The sequence below is a fragment of the Tachyglossus aculeatus genome, chromosome 2 (assembly GCF_015852505.1).
Source record: "Tachyglossus aculeatus isolate mTacAcu1 chromosome 2, mTacAcu1.pri, whole genome shotgun sequence".
Taxonomy (NCBI): domain Eukaryota; kingdom Metazoa; phylum Chordata; class Mammalia; order Monotremata; family Tachyglossidae; genus Tachyglossus; species Tachyglossus aculeatus.
Window position 1 is genome coordinate 21,227,260 of NC_052067.1, and position 18,797 is coordinate 21,246,056.

General features: G+C 41.9%; 1 protein-coding gene across 3 annotated transcripts in view; it reads left to right on the forward strand.

The window, feature by feature from the left end:
* The window catches only part of SNRK (SNF related kinase), a 55,118-nt gene that overhangs the window by 30,074 nt on the left and 6,247 nt on the right, over positions 1 to 18,797 (forward strand). For all 3 annotated transcript variants that reach the window (XM_038772281.1, XM_038772299.1, XM_038772290.1), the window contains 3 exons: positions 14,977 to 15,118; positions 16,327 to 16,539; positions 17,970 to 18,104. In XM_038772281.1, coding sequence (XP_038628209.1) covers positions 14,977 to 15,118; positions 16,327 to 16,539; positions 17,970 to 18,104 — 490 coding nt within the window. The remainder of the gene's footprint in view (positions 1 to 14,976; positions 15,119 to 16,326; positions 16,540 to 17,969; positions 18,105 to 18,797) is intronic.

Sequence of the window (18,797 nt, forward strand, 5' to 3'; positions counted from 1 at the left end):
CAGATCAGCAGTTTTACAGTATGCACTACTAACATCTTCTCCAAAGTTAATATTAGATTCATGTTCTAAGATTCACAGTGCAAAGAATTGGGCCATGAGTGAAAGAAATAACTTTACTTGCCTGATGTTTTCATGTCATCTCATTTTAGGAAATATGAAAAAATGCTGTTTTTGCACGCAGTGTATTTAATGTAGACTGCTGTGCTTAATTGCTCTCTTGCACTCACTTAGGGTGAGATAGGCATGGCAAGGATAGCCAGTGACATAGCTTGGTTTCCAAGGATACAAAATCATGTTATGTAAGAAAGTTGCATGTGCAGAGCTCTGGTTGTCATGGTTCTGAAAATATCTCTTTGAGTCACCCTGTCACAATTACATTGTTTAGCCACTTAGACTGTGATGGTATTTTTCAACTGCTGTTACTTTCCTGGTAATTAGATATCGTCACACTTTTAGATTTATTCCGTTAGCACAAAATAGAACACTGTGCTACTGAACTTAAAGTACTAAGCAGAATAGTAAAATAAAATCTGCACTCTGACTTGGTGTAATAGTAATTGTAGTATTTAAATGCTTCTATGTTCAAGTTTATCCTTTCCTGCCTTAGCTCTGCCCTCTCCTCTGCCAGACAGAACTATTTCTCCTCCCTTATTGACACTCATGCCCATCATCCCCATCAGCTCTTCCGTACATTTAACTCCCTTCTCAGGCCCCCGGTTCCTCCCCCTCCTCCTTCCCTCACCCCCAACGATCTGGCCTCCTACTTCATTAATAAAATTAAATCCATCAGGTCTGAGCTCCCCAAAGTCACTCCCCCCACCTCCAACCTCCCAGCTCTCAATGCTCTCCGCTACTCTCTCATCCTTCCCAGCAGTATCCTCAGAGAAGATCTCCTCCCTCCTCTCAAGTGCTACTCTGGCCACCTGTGCTTCTGACCCTATTCCCTCTCATCTTATGAAATCTCTCTCTCTGTCCCTTTTCCCCTCCTTAACTTCCATCTTCAACCACTCACTCTCCACTGGTTCCTTCCCCTCTGTCTTCAAACATGGCCACGTCTCTCCCATACTGAAAATACCCTCTCTTGACCCCACCTCTTCTAGTTATCGCCCTATCTCCCTCCTACCATTCCTTTCCAAACTCCTTGAACGAGTCGTCTACATGCTCTGCCTCGAATTCCTCAACGCCAACTCTCTCCTCGACCTCCTCCAATCTGGCTTCCGTCCCCTGCTTTCCACAGAAACTGCCCTCTCAAAGGTCACCAATGACCTCCTGCTTGACAAATCCAACGGCTCATACTCTATCCTAATCCTCCTCGACCTCTCAGCTGCCTTTGACACTGTGGACCACCCCCTTCTTCTGTATACGCTATCCAACCTTGACTTCACAGACTCTGTCCTCTCCTGGTTCTCCTCTTATCTCCCCGGCAGTTCATTCTCAGTCTCTTTTGCGGGCTCCCCCTCCCATCCCCTTACTGTAGGGGTTCCTCAAGGGTCAGTTCTTGGTCCCCTTCTGTTCTCTATCTACACTCACTCCCTTGGTGAACTCATTCGCTCCCACGGCTTCAACTATCATCTCTACACTGATGACAACCAAATCTACATCTCTGCCCCTGCTCTCCCTCCCTCCACGCTCGCATCTCCTCCTGCCTTCAGGACATCTCCATCTGGATGTCTGCCCACCATCTAAAACTCAACATGTCCAAAACTGAACTCCTTATCTTCCCTCCCAAACCCTGCCCCCTCCCTGACTTTACCATCACTGTTGACGGCACTTCCATCCTTCGCATCTCACAAGCCCGCAACCTTGGTGTCATCCTCGACTCCGCTCTCTCATTCACCCCTCACATCCAATCCGTCACCAAAATCTGCCGGTCTCACCTCCGCAACATTGCCAAGGTCTGCCCTTTCCTCTCCTTCCAAACCGCTACCCTGCTCGTTCACTCTCTTATCCTATCCTGACTGGACTACTGCATCAGCCTCCTCTCTGATCTCCCGTCCTCCTGTCTCTCCCCACTTCAATCCATACTTCACGCCGCTGCCCGGATCGTCTTTGTGCAGAAACGCTCTGGGCATGTTACTCCCCTCCTCAAAAATTTCCAGTGGCTACCAGTCAACCTACGCATCAGGCAGAAACTCCTCACCCTGGGCTTCAAGGCTCTCCATCACCTCGCCCCCTCCTACCTCACCTCCCTTCTTTCCTTCCACAGCCCAGCCCACACCCTCTGCTCCTCTGCTGCTTATCTCCTCACCGTGCCTCGTTCTCGCCTGTCCCGCCGTTGACCCCCGGCCCACGTCATCCCCCTGGCCTGGAATGCCCTCCCTCCGCAAATCCGCCAAGCTAGCTCTCTTCCTCCCTTCAAAGCCCTACTGAGAGCTCACCTCCTCCAGGAGGCCTTCCCAGACTGAGCCCCCTCCTTCCTCTCCCCCTCCTCCCCATCCCCCCTCACCTTACCTCTTTCCCCTCCCCACAGCACCTGTATATATGTATATGTTTGTACGTATTTATTACTCTATTTTATTTGTACATATTTATTCTGTTTATTTTATTTTGTTAATATGTTTTGTTTTGTTGTCTGTGTCCCCCTTCTAGACTGTGAGCCTGCTGTTGGGTAGGGACCGTCTCTATATTTTGCCAACTTGTACTTCCCAAGCGCCTAGTACAGTGCTCTGCACACAGTAAGCACTCAATAAATACGATTGAATGAATGAATAAACACTGTACTGAGAACTGGGGTAGACACAGTTGCAGCTGATTAGATACAGTCTCTAGACCACAGGGGGTTCAGTCTAAGGGGAAATGAAGAACAAGGATCTTAGCCTCATTTTTACAGATGAGGAAATTGAGACACAGAGAAGTTGTGACGTGCCCAACGTCACCCTAGTGACAAGTGATGGAGTTGGGATTAGGACTCAAGTGTTTTGATTCCCATGGATCCATGTGAACATGATCAAGGTTAAAACCAGACTGAATTGAAGATCCATAGAGCCATTGAACTATCGAGCATCCAACTTTTCTGGGTAATCCAGTGCCATCTACACCTCATACTGAACATCTCAAGGCTAGTCAGGTCCACATCCAGTGTGGTCCTGGAACATAAACTACCAGCAGAGAAGCAATGTCTGTCTTTTAAGAAGGTGCCATAGAAGAGCTAGAATCTTGCCTTGGTGGGAAATTGAGACCCTTCCAGACATGATTCCTGCTTTGGTTTAGTCAGTCCAACTCAGTGCCATTCATGGTGGTGTTGCCAAACCAGAAATGGATCTGGGGAACTGTGGAGGTCAGGATGTCTGAGCCTGGTGCAAGGACTTTCCAGAGCCAGTGCAGTGCTTTAGGAGAGGCCATGTGTACTTTTAAAATTCTTATATGTCAGAGTACCAGCAAAGAAGGAGAACTTCTGTTTTTAGGGGTAGGTTTTGGGTTTAAATATGTAATGTACGCTTTTTACTTCAAATGGCATTGTGAAATGTTGGGGTGATTTTGGATTGGATAGTAGTTTTAATGTAGGGCAGTTTTAGTATCTTTTGATTTCTTGATGGTTTTCCTGAAATTTGAGAAACACGATTTCAGAGTCAGAATCTTGAGGAAGTCCAATTCATAGCAGTTCATTTTCCTATAGATTCAGTTGCAGTAAGTTGTCTTAAACTAAATGTTTTGGGTAGAACAGAAGACAGAATGAAGAAATGTACTTCTGGCAATGTGTAGAGTGGAATGTGGTGTTTGAAGGAAACATGTGTACACATGTGCAGTGTCAACCAAGACATGGTTACTCTAACATGAGTTTTCCTTTCTATGGAGTTATAAAAGAAAGCAACTCCTGCTCCTAGGAGAGAAGACTCTTTAATATGTTAGTGCAGCATGATAAACTTCTGTAAGCTGTAATACAGTGCTAAATTCTTACTTATTCATAAAATATCAGTGAATTGAATGTGGGGAAATTTACAGGTGTTTGGGTCACTTTTTTCCAGAGGCTTGTCTGGGATCCTTTGGGATAATCTGCTTCATCCCTGATCATGAACACTGCTGTTTTACATGAATGTTGCATTTTTATTTGTCATTCATTTTATAAACTCCTCACCTTGATTGTTTCTTATAGTTAGAATACATAAAGTTTTTGATGACACACCATTCCAACATTCTTGATGAAACTGCTGAAACAAATGTTCATTGTGTCCTATAGTTCCTTTGATATAGCTCCCTTTTCCATAAAGATTTCTAATCCTATGTACATATACATTATGATAGGTATTCTTTAACTTAATGATTTTTTTTCTTGTTGCTTTTGTCCCAAAGATTTAAAAAAAACAAGTGCCCAAGGCCTTTTGTTTGGCACTTTGATTCCTGTGCCCCAAAAGCAAAGGAGGAGGGGTGAGTGGAAACTAAAAGTTTGGCTGTGCATAGGGCCCCATTCGCAGTACATCCAAAAAGTGACAAATATGTTGTGGCCAATCTCTCTTCTGTTCCTGCTGGACCAGTCACTAGGAGGACTTGAGACAGTTTGGATTTGCTTCATCTATAAGATTGGATGGGGGAAAGGAGAATTATATGGAACTCCTGGTTTTATTTGTCAGGGAGAAGGATAGTGAGAGATGGAATTTCATCTTTCTTTTGATAGAGGAAATAATTGCTGCCTCAGAATTTGGATTGAGGGTCATGCGGACAGCCCAGCAAGTACTGTATACTTTGATCATCAATCATATTCATTGAGCGCTTACTGTGTGCAGAACACTGTACTAAGCGCTTGGGAAGTACAAATTGGCAACATATAGAGACAGTCCCTACCCAACAGTGGGCTCACAGTCTAAAAGTCTTGTTGATGATTCTCTGGATGGTGGAAAGTCTGTTTAAGAGATTGTTTCTTGCCTCTGATGAGGATGGAGCAATCTACACTCTTCAGTGTAGTAGTGTGTCTGGTAATATGCTAGGCACACAATCCCTAGAGCTGTGTCAGCCTGGAAGGCCTAGGATCTCTTTGTTTTCAGGATCCTACACTCTGATGACCCAGGCTTTCCTAGGGGCTGTCAGATGAAACATTGCCACGTCTGCTACAAGTAGTTCTTAAATCTGAGGTGTTTTCATTGAACCAGTTTTGATAGCATCATTTAACTGTCCCATAGTCTTACTTGATCATTGCCTGGGAACCAAGTATCTCAAAAGCATTTGCACTTCATGTTAGTACTAGTCATTGGAGCCCAGTAATGCATGGTGACATAAAGAAACTGTGTTGTTTAGGAGAGTCAAGATGTTTTAAATAAAGTAAATGAATTATTTCATTTGTTAAGCACTTACTGTGTGCCAAGCACTGTAGTAAGTACAGGGGCAGATACAAGATAATGAGGTCCCACATGGGGCTTACAGTCTAAATAGGAGGGAGAACAGGTGCTTACTGTTTGCAGAGCACTGTACTAAGCGCTTGGGCAAGTTTGATATAACAGATACATTCCCTGCCCACAGTGAGTTTACAATCTAGAAGAGGGAACTAAAACAGAGAGTAGTTACTTGCCCACGGTCACACAGCGAGTACACATTGGAATCAGGATTAGAACCTAGGTCCTCTGTCTCCCAGGGCCATGCTCTTTCAGCCAGGCCACGTGGCTTCTCAGTAGGTTTTATTCCTCTTTAGACTGTAAATTCATTGTGGGCAGGGAATGTGTCTACCAATTCTGTTATAGTATGCTCTCCCAAGCACTTAATACAGTGCTCTGCACTCAGTATATGCTTAATAAATTAATCTTGATGAATTGATTGTTTTCTGAGAGTTTGGCATCAAGGTTCAGGCCAAACAAGGTCTACAGTGCTGTAGTGTGAGATCTGGACTCATCACAGATGACCCACACAAATTCTTGGGCTGCTAGACAAGATCACAAACAAGCCCTGGAATAAATACAGTCTTCCAGCACTCATGATATGCCCATTATGTTGGGTACGGCATGTGCCCAGGACAGAATTCAGCAAGATACTCAAACTTGTAAAGTGTGGTGATTGGGAATGGGGTAACAGAAAGCCAGGAGGAGGAAAAAACTCCAGTATTAAGTGTTGCAGATTTCCTATGTTCCCACAAAAGTTGAGAAACCAATTCTTAGTAAACCATGCTAACCTGTGGCCAGGCTAGCACAAATAATGTTGATAACCCCCAAGACCTTCTTCTAGCCCATAGTTAATACTCTTTACAAAATCTTTTCATAACTTCGACCCTGGGAAGTGGACTTGCCTGTGTGTTGTCCTATTTATTTTGTTAATGATGTGCATCCTAGCACTTGATTGTAGGAGGAGAGTAAGTTATATTGTTTTTATAATTAATGTTCTGGGGGTTCGGATCATGGGGCCATCCCAGTTTAGCTTGAAAATCTGAACTGGAGTGAAACTAGTTATCTAAAAGTTTCTGTCACTGGAATGTTTCCACTTTTCAGAAATTAACAATTTGAGTAAACCAAAAACTGTAGAGGTGGCTGTATCACAGTGTTGCTTTCCCTTTTCCTCAGTGGTATTTATTAATCATTCTTTCAATCGTATTTATTGAGCACTTACTGTGTGCAGAGCACTGTACTAAGCGCCTGGGAAGTACAAGTTGGCAACATATAGAGACGGTCCCTACCCAACAACTGGCTCACAGTCTAGACGGGGGAGACAGACAACAAAACAAAACATGTGGACAGGTGTCAAGTCACCAGCATAAATAAAAATAAAGCTAGATGCACATCATTAACAAAATAAATAGAATAGTAAATAAGTAGTAAATACATATACATATGTATATGTAATCACTTACTGTGTATGTGTCCAGGACTGTTCTAAGCACTGGGCTAGATCCAAGTTATTCAGGTTGGACAAACATGGGGTTCCCAGTCTAAGTGGGAGGGAGAACAGGTATTTCTACCTGGTCCCTTGTAGGTGAATGTCATGTTCCGCTTTTCCCAAACCCCCACCTGGGGCTGGTTCTTTTTTGACCCCTTTGTTGGTCCTAGGGGAGAGCAGCAGTAAGGCAACTTTTGGTTGGTTAGAAAATCCTAAAGTTTAGGAGTTTCTGAAAGCCATGTGTAACAAAGCTATGATTCTTCCATTATTTTTAAATAAAGGGCAAGCATGCTGAGAAGCAGCGTGGCTCAGTGGAAAGAGCCCGGGCTTTGGAGTCAGAGGTCATGGGTTCAAATCCCGGCTCTGCCAATTGTCAGCTGTGTAACTTTGGGCAAGTCACTTAACTTCTCTGTGCTTCAGTTACCTCATCTGTAAAATGGGGATGAAGACTGAGCACCCCATGGGACAACCTGATCACCTTGTTACCTCCCCAGTGCTTAGAATGGTGCTTTGTACATAGTAAGCGCTTAGTAAATGCCATCATTATTATTATTATAATTAAAAAGCATGATTTTTGTCAGCTGTGTGACTCAGCTGTGTGACTTTGGGCAAGTCACTTAACTTCTCTGTGCCTCAGTTACCTCATCTGTAAAATGGGGATTAAGACTGTGAGCACCCCATGGGACAACGTGATCACCTTGTTACCTCCCCAGTGCTTAGAACGGTGCTTTGTACATAGTAAGCGCTTAATAAATGCCATCATTATTATTATTATAATTAAAAAACATGATTTTTGTCAGCTGTGTGACTCAGCTGTGTGACTTCGGGCAAGTCACTTCTTTGTGCCTGTTACCTCATCTGTAAAATGGGGGTCAAGACTGTGATCCCCAAGTGGGACAACCAGATAACCTTTGTCTATCCCAGTGCTGAGAACAATGCTTGGCACATAGTAAGTGCTTAACAAATACCATCATCATCATAATTTTGCTCTGAATTCTGCAGTTCCTTGTTGCAATTTCCTGATAACCTCACTGAAATTGCATCAGAGCCATGCCATTTTTAGGCAAAAATGAAAGTGTCTCTAAAATGACATACATTACTCAGAAGAGATAGTAGATCTTTTTAATAAATGTTTTGTGGTGCTCTTGGAGGTTTAAAAAACCTGATTTCTGAGATGATTTTCTTAGCCAAAGGAAATAGGGAGCTAGGAGATGAGGTGATGGCAGCTAAGGAGAAGTGTGTGAGTGCATTTGTGTATATGTAATAGCCCTTCAAGTATGCATTTATACGTTTACTTTTCCTTCTACATTTAGTGGCTTGTGTTTTCTGCCAGACTTCTCCCCGTCCCCAGTTGGAATGTAAATTCTTTGCACTTAGAGTGTTGGTACTGAGGGTAATGTCAAATATATGCTTTGCGTGAAGTACTTTTAAGATGAAGTTTTCAGGATAGAAGGATGAAGTTGCAAGTTGACTTGGTAAGGCTGCTATCTAGGTTTACAAGGAGCAGTTTTGTCATAGGAATGATTAGCACATTTAGCCTCCCTATCTTTAAATACATACTTTGAAACAGATGTCTGACCAGTCTTAGAGTTAATTTTAAGCTGAAAAACAAACTTTTTCCTGCTGATATTTTCTTTGTTGTCCTTAGCTTGGTGGTCTAAATTATAAAATAAACATTAAATATTTTTATATTCTAAATATCTGGAATTCTGTGCATAGAAATACTTCAACTGAGAATCTGTATTTACTTTGGAAGGTAATATATACTTTTATAGAGGATGTCCCAAAGTCTTTATCTTAAATTCATTTGAACCACTTGCTTAACTTGTAGAAATAATATTTATCAAGAGCCCACTTGGTGCAATGCACTGTCAGCTGTGGGGCCTTTGGCAAGCCACTTAACTTCTCTGTGCCTCAGTTACCTCATCTGTAAAATGGGATTAAGACTGTGAGCCCCACATGCGACAACCTGATCACCTTGTATCCCCCAGCGCTTAGAACAGTGCTTTGCACATAGTAAGCGCTTAATAAATGCCATTATTATTATTATTACTAAGCACTTGGGAAATACAGAAAAAAGAAGTGACATGTTCCCAGCTTACACTCTAAATGGGGAGAGAAACATAAAAATATTTGTAACTCAAGTCATTAAATAAATAATTGAGTGCATATGAGCATGAGTTCTGAGGGTGGATATAAATAGGTTCAGAAGTGATAGAATTGACGGTTTTATGACTCAGGAATGATTTGCTCAGGTTTTAGAGAGGAGAGATAGAAAGAATAGATTCTTGTGCTTAGTACAGCGCTCCACATACAGTAAGTACTCAGTCAGTACCATTGATTGATTGAAATGTTACCTTAGCATTTGAGAATGTTCCATCCCCACGGCAAGTTATACACAAGCTAGATAAGAAATTTTGTGTACCAGAAATAATTATAGAAGTCCCAAGAAGTGGTTTGTCCCAAAGCATCAATATCGGGAGAACTGGATTATTGCAGATACATTTTTAGATAAACCCTTCCTGTCTTTTTTTGGTGAGCGTTGTGACAGCAGCCACATGTTGCAAGAGTTTGAATGAACTCAGGACAACTGCCATTCTTTACTAATACGATTTAGAAGTAGGATCAATCATATTTATTGAGCAATTGTCGAGTGCAGAACACTGTGCTAATAGCTTGGGAGGGTGCAGTATGACAGAGTTAGTAGACATGTTCTCTGCCCACAATGAGCTTACGGTCCAGAGGCAGAGACAGGCATTAATATAAATAAATAAATTACGAATATGGACATAAGTGCTGTGAGACTGAGGGAGGTGTGAATAAAAGGGGCAAATCCAAGTGCAAAGGTGACAGAAGGGAATGGGAGAAGAGGAAATGAGGCTTAGTCAGGGAAGACCTCTTGGAAATGTGCTTTTAAGTAAGGCTTAGAAGGTGGTGAAAGTGATTGTCGGATATGAAGAGTGAGAGTATTTCAGGCCAGTGGCGAGACGTGAGTGAGGATCGGTGGCTCTGTCACGTCGCCCACGCGGGCCCGAGTCCGTGGGCCTCGTCCATGTGGGGGCAGGGGGGAATGCCAAGATCCGCCAGTCGGAAGCCAGGAGATTCCCAAGTCCGCTCGGAAGCCAGGAGATTCCCAAGTCCCAGGCTGTACGGGCCACGCCCGGGATGGATGAGCTGTTACTTGTCTTCCCGGGTTCCCGATAGAGGTGTCAGTCACCACTGCTCTCCGGACGGCCCGGGGCAGATCCGGCAACCGGCAACCTTGGCCAAGTGACTTAAACCTCTCTGGACCACGGTTTCTCCGACTGAAATGGCGGGGGCAGGGGAACTGACTGGTTTGGCCCCAGAGAGTATCGGATCGGTGGAAAGAGCACGGGCTTTGGAGTCAGAGGTCGGGTTCAAAGCCCGGCTCCACCAGTTGTCAGCTGTGTGACTTTGGGCGATTCACTTCACTTCCCCGGGCCTCAGTGACCTCATTTGTAAAATGGGGATTAAGACCGTGAGCCTCCCGTGGGACAACCCGATCACCTTGTGACCTCCCCAGCGCTTAGAACAGTGCTTTGCACATAGTACGTGCTTAATAAATGCCATCATTATTATTATTATTATCAATCCATTGGATGCTATTTATTGAGCGCTGCCTGTGCAGAATGTTTTATTGAACGCTTCGGGAGAGAGGGTAGAGATGATCGCCGTCCTGGAGGAGCTTGCCGTCTGTTTGGGGAGACAGACGTTAAAATTGGTAACAGATCGGGGGATGGCGGCATCTAAAGATATGAACCTAAGCGTCTTGGGGTGTGGGACCCCCCAAGCACCGAGGCAGTTCAGGAGGCCAAGGTGCAGAATGCAATAAAAGGTCCTAGGAAGTGTCGTGAATCCCATCATGCCGTGTATATATCTATAATTCTATTTATTTCTATTGAGGCCCGTTTACTTGTTTTGATGTCTGTCTCCCCCCTTCTAAACTGTAAGCCCGGTGTGGGCGGGAATCGTCTCTTTTTATTGCTGAATTGGACTTTCCAAGCGCTTAGTACAGTGCTCTGTATCCAGTAAGCGCTCAGTAAATCCGATTGAACGAATGAATGAATGAGTGGGAGGTCGGTGGCGAGGTAGATGAGATTGAGGTACAGTAGTAGGTTGGCATTAGAGGAGCGAAGTGTGCGGGTTGGAAAGCAGTGAGGTAAAATAGGAGGGGTCAAGGTGATTGCTTTAAAGCTGATGGTAAGGAATTAGTTTCTGTGATGCGGAGGTGGATGGGATGTCACTGGAGGTTCTTGAGTGGAGAAACGTGGACTGAAAGTTTTTGTAGAAAAATAATCTGGGCAGTAGAGTAAAGAATGGATTGGAGTGGAGAGAGACAGGAGGCAGGGAGGTCAGCAAGGAGGCTGATGATAATAATAGTAATAGTAATGGCATTTATTAAGCACTTACTATGTGCCAAACACCGTTCTAAGTGCTGAGGTAGATACAAGGTAATCAGGTTGTCCCACGTGGGCTCGCAGTCTTAATCCCTATTTTACAGATGAGGTAACTGAGGCACAGAGAAGTTGTGACTTGCCCAAAGTCACACAGCTGAGACGTGGCAGAGCCAAGATTAAAACCCACAACCTCTGATTCCCAAGCCCGTGCTCTTTCCACTGAGCCATGCTGTTTCTCCAATGCTTGATGCAGTAGTCAAGGTTGGATAGCATAAGTGCTTGGATTAAGGTGGATGCAGTTAGGATGAAGAGGAAAGGGCAGAGTTTAGTGATGTTGTGAAGGTTGAACTGACAGGTTTCTCTGACAGATTGAATATGTGGGTTGAATGAGAGAGATGAGTCAACAATAACTGCAAGGTTTCCCAGTGATGGGAAAGTCAGGAGGAGGGGAGGACAGGGTTTGGGAGGGAAGATAAGGAGTTCTGTTTTGGATATGTTAAGCTTGAGATGTTAGCTGGACTTTCAAGTAGATTTCAAGTAGATTTACAGTGCTCTGCACATAGTAAGCGCTCAATAAATACGATTGATGATTTCCTGAAGGCAGGAGGAAATGTGAGACTGCAGGTGAGAGATCAGAGCTGGAGATGTAGATTTGGGAGTCACCTGCATAGAGATGGAAATTGAAGCCATGGGAGTGAATGGGTCCTCCAAGGGTGTGGGTTTATATGGAGAATAGAAAGGGACCCAGAAGTGAGCACTGAGGGGATTCCCACAGTTAGTGGGTGGGAGGCAGAGGAGGAACCTGTGAATGAGACTAAGAATGAGTGGCCAGAGAAATAGGAGGAGGACCAGAAGAGGACAGTGGCAGTGAAGCCAAGGTTGGATAATGTTTCCAGGAGAATGGGGTCAAAGGCAGTGTCAAAGGCAGCTGAGAGTTTGAGGAGGATTAGGATGGAGTAGATGCCGTTGGATTTGGCAAGAAGGAGCTAGCTCATTGCTGACCTTTGAGAGGGCAGTTTCTGTGGAGTGAAGTGGGTGGAAACTGGGTTGGAAGGGGGTCAAGGAGAGAATTGGAGAAGTGGAGATGTAAGCAGCCTGCCCAAGGACTTTGGAGAGGAATGACAGGAGGGAGATGGGGAGATAACTGGAGGTTGCCATGGGGTCAGGGAGGGTTGTTTTTTTTAGGACGGGAGACAGGAGCATTTTTGAAAGCATTTAGGTGAAAGCCATTGGAGAGTGGAATGATTGAAGATGGTCGTCAGGGAGGGGAAAAAAGGAGGGGAAAAGGTGGGACAGGATGGAGTCAGAAGTGCACATGGAGGGGGTGGATTGTGAGAGGAGTCAGGACATTTCATGCGATACTGCTGGGAAAGATGGGAGAGTTGAAGAAGGGTTAAAGAGGTAGGAATTGGAGAAGAGCAGGGGAGATTCTACGGAGGTCATCTGATGGTTTCAATTTTCTCAGTAGTTACTGATTCATGTAAATTTCTGAACAATATATTTATGGGTGGATTGGTCATCACGGGAGTGCTGCCTGAACAAGTTAGAACAACTGGGTGCCATTCATGTGATCTCTTAATGTGGAGAAACATCATAGTCTGCTAAACTCACAAATTGTAGAACTTGTAAAAAAAAAATGCAATGAGAATTTGATGTTTCATACTCTGCCTCAAGCAAGCAGAGCACTCTCTCATAACATTATTCCTAAAAGGAAAGAATGCATAGTTTTGTTGTCTGTCTCCCCCTTCTAGACTGTGAGTCTGTTGTTGGGTAGGAACCACCTCTATATGTTGCCGACTTGTACTTCCCAAGCGCTAAGTACAGTGCTCTGCACACAGTAAGCGCTCAATAAATATGATATGAATGAAGGAATGAAAGCATGAAAAATGGATTTAAACTGACTTAATGATCCATTTGAGATGTTTGTATAACTTAATAAAAACATTTTTATTTCACCAATTTTTATTCCACAGTGGACTCAATATTGGATAAATTAACTGGAGGCACCATGGATTATTGCAGAAATTTATATGTAAACCTTAATTGTGTCACATATTTTGAAGATATAGACTCTTTTAAATTTCAAACATAAGCATTTACATCACGATACTCTGAGAAAAGTGGTTGCATGCTTAGCCCAGAAAGTTATTCTAAGTCAGTGACTTTGGTTTCAGAGTACTCATTTACATTTCAGACATTTTTCATATATTGGGCAGTTTGGTTTTTCCATCGGAACAGATGAGATACTAACTCAAAACAAAAATCCTAAAGCCAGAAGTTTCCAATGGAATTTTTTAAAGTTGGCTTTTACAAAGCAGTAAGTAATAATAGAAACTTGTTTTGGGGAAAAAAAAACATTGACTTTGAAATTCTATGACTTTTGTGTAAAATGACAAGAGGGGAACAGATACTTATTTTTGAATATTTTTACGTATTTCCTGAGTTTTATTAAGCCATCTGTAAAAATGAATGATATTTTTCTTGGCAAGAAGACCTAGTGATTGGGGAACCACAGGAAAGTATTAACTGGAAGTTTTTTGGACTGTGTGTGATGATTTGTCAGTTACATTTAAAGTGTGCATATATGGTCTTTAGATTGAAAATAAAAATGCAAGTAATATTGTCTTTCTAGGAAAATCATCAGTAATGATGACATTTGTAAATATCTGTAAATGCACTACCTCTGAAGGCTAATACAGAGGAGATATGGCACAGTGTCAGTGTAACTGAGAAAAATAAATTGCACAACATAGTTTGTCTTATGCCGTCGAGTCGTTTCCAACCCACAGTGACACCATGGACGCATCTCTTCCAGAATGCCCCACTCTCCATCAGTAATCGTTCTGGTAGTGGATCCGTGGAGTTTTCTTGATAAAAATACGGAAGTGGTTTACCATTGACAACATAGTTTACATAGGGAAAAACCCAACAAGGACTTCCAAAACTAATTGACCCAAGATGATAATTCTGATGGAATGTCTACTCCTGGTGGCGTATATCCACAGCTGTTAAGCTGAAAATGCATCTAAAAGGATAATTTAGGGAATTATTTGATTTGAGTTTAATTTCTCCTAGTAAGTGGAAATGGATTTCCAAGGGGACACAGTGCTTGGGTGCCTTTTAGGAGATTGGTATATCTAGCATTGTCTCTTAAATTGAATCTGTTCCAAAATCCGGTCAAAGATCAGTGAAGAACAAAAGTTGAAGGTAAGTGTCCTGCATTTCTTTGCCTTTTCCATTGATTTATGATTTAGAATTACCATAGGGGAAAGACAGAAAATTGGCATTGGACTGGAATAGCAGAGCATTAGGCTCCTAAGTGGGTTTTTACTTGCCTGACCGAATTAAGGGAAGTTTTTAAGTACTTGTCCATTTCTTGAATGAATAGGTAATTAATGCTATACCAGTATTTTCAGCATAGGTTTTGCTGCCTAGAGTAATGGAAAGGGGGCTTGATAGGGAGCCTGGAGAGATTCCAGCTCTGCTTCTGAATAACTGTGTGACTTGGGACAAATTGTTTTTTGCTTCTGCCTCAGTACTGCCATCTAAAATGGAGGTAGTTCCTTTTACATCTCCAGAGATGTTGAGCAGACCACAGAGATCTGCAGAAGCTTTGGGCTCTGATAGGTAGAAGTTGTAGTGAGTCTAAGGTCATAGATACTGAAGGAGAACCAGTCTTATGCTGTGCCTTGGATAGCTTCTTTTGTGGTACCGTTTTTTTTTGTCCACTTTTCAAACACGTATTTTTTCATATTTCAATTTTCAGATATATGGAGTTTGGGAGTCATCCTTTTCATGTTGGTTTGTGGCCAGCCACCATTCCAAGAGGCAAATGATAGTGAAACCTTGACTATGATCATGGACTGCAAATATACAGTTCCGTCTCATGTATCCAAAGAATGTAAAGAGTAAGTCCAAATGTGATTGAATAATGTGGCTTTTGCTTAGCTGGGAGAAGAAGAGAAGATGATTTGTAAATCTCAAGCCAGTGAGATATAGGGCTAACCCCATATTATTTCTGTCAATCAGTCGTATTTATTGAGTGCTTACTGTGTGCAGAGCAATGCACTAAGAGCTTGGGTGAGTACAATACATGTTCCCTGCCCACAAGGAGTTTATAGTCTAGAGGGGGAGGCAGACATCAATATAAATAAATTATGGATACGTACATATAGGTCATTCCACTCGATTATGGGCCATAAAGCTCTATATAGTTTTGCTCATAACCTTAAAAGATTCACTCTCCCTCTTTTTTGGAAATTGAAATCTGCCAGGATATGGCTGCTTAATAGGCACCATATTCCCTCTTTAGGGGCCATGGGCAGGACATTTTCTATAGTGAGCCTTCACTTATGGAATTCTTTGCCTGTCTCGTTGTTGGGTAGGGACCATCTCTATATGTTGCCGAATTGTACTTCCCAAATGCTTAGTACAGTGCCCTGCGCACAGTAAGTGCTCAATAAATACGATTGTTTTGAGTCATGGTGTAAGCCAACTGGTTTTTCCCTTGAAAAGGGATAGTTTGCTTGAATTGCCGTAAATGCAAAGTTTTTAATGAACACAGGATTAAGAAATGATGCTACTTGGTTTTATAGTTTTATGCACTTCATAAGGCAATTATTTAAAAGTGTCACCCCCTCCCAACCTCCCCCTCCCTTTCTTGGAGACTTTTCCCCATTCCATTTGCCATTGGGAATTAAGTGGGTGAAGGATTGAAGTTAATGAAAGAAGCTTGGTGCACTTGCTTAATTGCAGGATTTGGCATAGCACCATGTTTAATTTTTTTTGAAATTTTGGTTTTCAGTTTCTGATCTACTGAATTTAAGGTATTTGTTGTTTTCTCTGAGTGTATTTCAGAGACTCGTTTGAAGAGATAGGGTCATACGTAACTTTTCCCAGTAGCAGTAGTAATAGCATTAAGCACTTACTGTATGCATAGCACATATAAGGATTGGGAAAGAATATGCAGATGGGAATTAGACAGAGCCCCTGATCCTCATGGGGCTTGTAACGGAAAATAAAAAGGGGGAGAGGAGTTTGGTGACATATTTAAGGATACTGAATAAATCCTTTGCTTTCTAGCACTTCTCATATCTAGCCTGTTTCTTCTTTTCAGCCTGATTACACGAATGTTGCAGAGGGACCCAAAGCGAAGGGCCTCTTTGGAGGAAATTGAAAACCATCCCTGGCTTCTAGGGGTTGACCCATCCCCTGCCACAAAGTACAACATCCCTCTTGTGTCATACAAAAACCTCTCTGAAGAGGAACATAACAGTATAATACAGCGCATGGTCCTTGGTGATATAGCTGATCGAGATACAATTGTGGAGTAAGTTGCCCGTTTTCCATTTGTTTCGCTTACAGTATTAGTCCGTTAGTATTTACTTAGTTTTAAAACTGATATCTGCTTCTTTGTATATACATAAGAGGGGCTATAAGTCAGTCATGTGTCAGTATTCAAGTTTAATGTTACCCTGTTAGGACTGGTTAATAATAATGATGGCATTTATTAAGCGCTTACTATGTGCAAAGCACTGTTCTAAGTTCTGGGGAGGCCACAGAGTGATCAGGTTGATTTATTACAGCCTAAGCAAATCTGTTAGATTTTTTAAAATCTGCTAACTAGTGCACTTAAATCATCAATCTGATTTCATTAGAAAATCCATTCATTCATTCATTGTCATATTTTTGAGTGCTTACTGTGTGCAAAGCACTGTACTAAGCGCTTGGGAAGTACAAGTCGGCACCATATAGAGACGGTCCCTACCCAACAATGGGCTCACAGTCTAGAAGGGGGAAACAGACAACAAAACAAAACATGGAGACAGGTGTCAAAATTGTCAGAACAAATAGAATTATAGCTATATGCACATCATTAACAAAATAAATAGATAATCATGGCATGTATTAAGTACTAAAAATTTATTTATTTATCATAAATTTATTATAGGTGATTATATATTTATTTATCACACAAAATTAATTTGTGCTTCAGCTACTGTCCTTATGTAAATATTAGTTTTAGTCAGGCCTCATGATGTAATTATCAGTGTCAGGCAAGACAGCCCAATTACAATATTATTGATACAGCAAATTAAGATACTGGAAAATATACAGAATAAAATCTGGCAACCAGTACACTAATCTTGAAATTAAGACTGTGATTGGTGCTGTTAGGAAGTTCATAAATTTGACTGAAGTAAAAGTCCAGTATTTTCACTGCAAAATTAAGGGTGCCTATATAATTCAGAAAATATAAGCATTTTGTTTTATAAAGATTGTGGTCTTTAATATAATTGTCACAATTTCAGGTATATTTTTTCCCTGACAGGGGAAGCACTTGAGCAGTTGTTTCAGTAAACCTCAATTTTGTCTTAAACTTGGCAGGGTGTAACAGTTTTAGAATAGCAGAAAAGTAACAAACCTGCCACTGAGTGAAGTGTTTTTTTCCTTTGGTTTCTGTGTTGCTTTAACATTTTCCAGCAAGATTAACTATTCTTGGAGAACAGAGTTTGTTATTGTCACCTAAATATAGCATTTTTTTTTAGCATGCCCTAATTCAGGTTTGCTTAAATATCTTCTAAATGACCTATTCAGGTTACATGACTTGATTTGTCTACTTTCTATTAAGTCAAAGTAATCTGTCAATGCAAAGACTCTTAATTTTCATTTTCAGGCACTTTTACAGGCTCTGAGAGGCTTGGTAAATTCTCCACTTACATTGACATGTTAGGTTTCATTTCATTTTGTTTTCCTTAGGGCTCTGGAAACTAACAAGTACAATCACATCACAGCTACTTACTTCTTGCTGGCTGAGAGGATTCTGAGAGAAAAACAAGAGAAAGAAATACAAACCCGATCTGCTAGCCCTAGCAACATCAAAGCCCAGTTTAGGTGAGGAAAAAAAAAAAAATCTCCACTGATTTAGTAAGTTTTATATTTTGAAATTGTGACCTTCTCTTTCTTGCCAAACAAATGGATTGTTCCAAAAGGACAGATGAAGAGGGCCAAACATGAAAACCTTTGAATTTCTAGCTTGAACCGGTACTTTCTGTGCAGAAGCAGCATGTGATTTATATAATGGTTTGATAACCCAGATTCTCAAATGCCTTCATGCAGTTTATAATTCACAGAGCCCTTATGGATCTCATACTGTATCAACTCCCCCTCCCGCCCACCAGCGAGTTGAGGTTAGACCGTTCACTTGGTTTATCTTGTAAATGTGGTTTTTCTATTGACAGATTATCTTGGGCCTTATAGGATGGGCTAGTTCAGCGTGACTGGGGCTTAGGCCACTTTAAGGCCAGTTGCTGATTCTGCCCCTGTATGTCTGGGTTGCCTTTGATGAGTCAGTTTAACTCACTGGGATTCGATAATATGGGAAAAACAACTTCCTGTCCTTGGGATGTTGTTGGTGGTAAAACACAAACCCATTTATTTCAGAAAATGTGAAATTAGTATGCTTGCTTCCCTTTGGCATGCCTACAGATTTCTTAAAATGTAAGCCGGTATAACCTTTGCGACTTTTCCTTCAAGGAAATTAAATCACAGCCGGAAAAACTCGATCATCGCTATAGAAGGCATTCA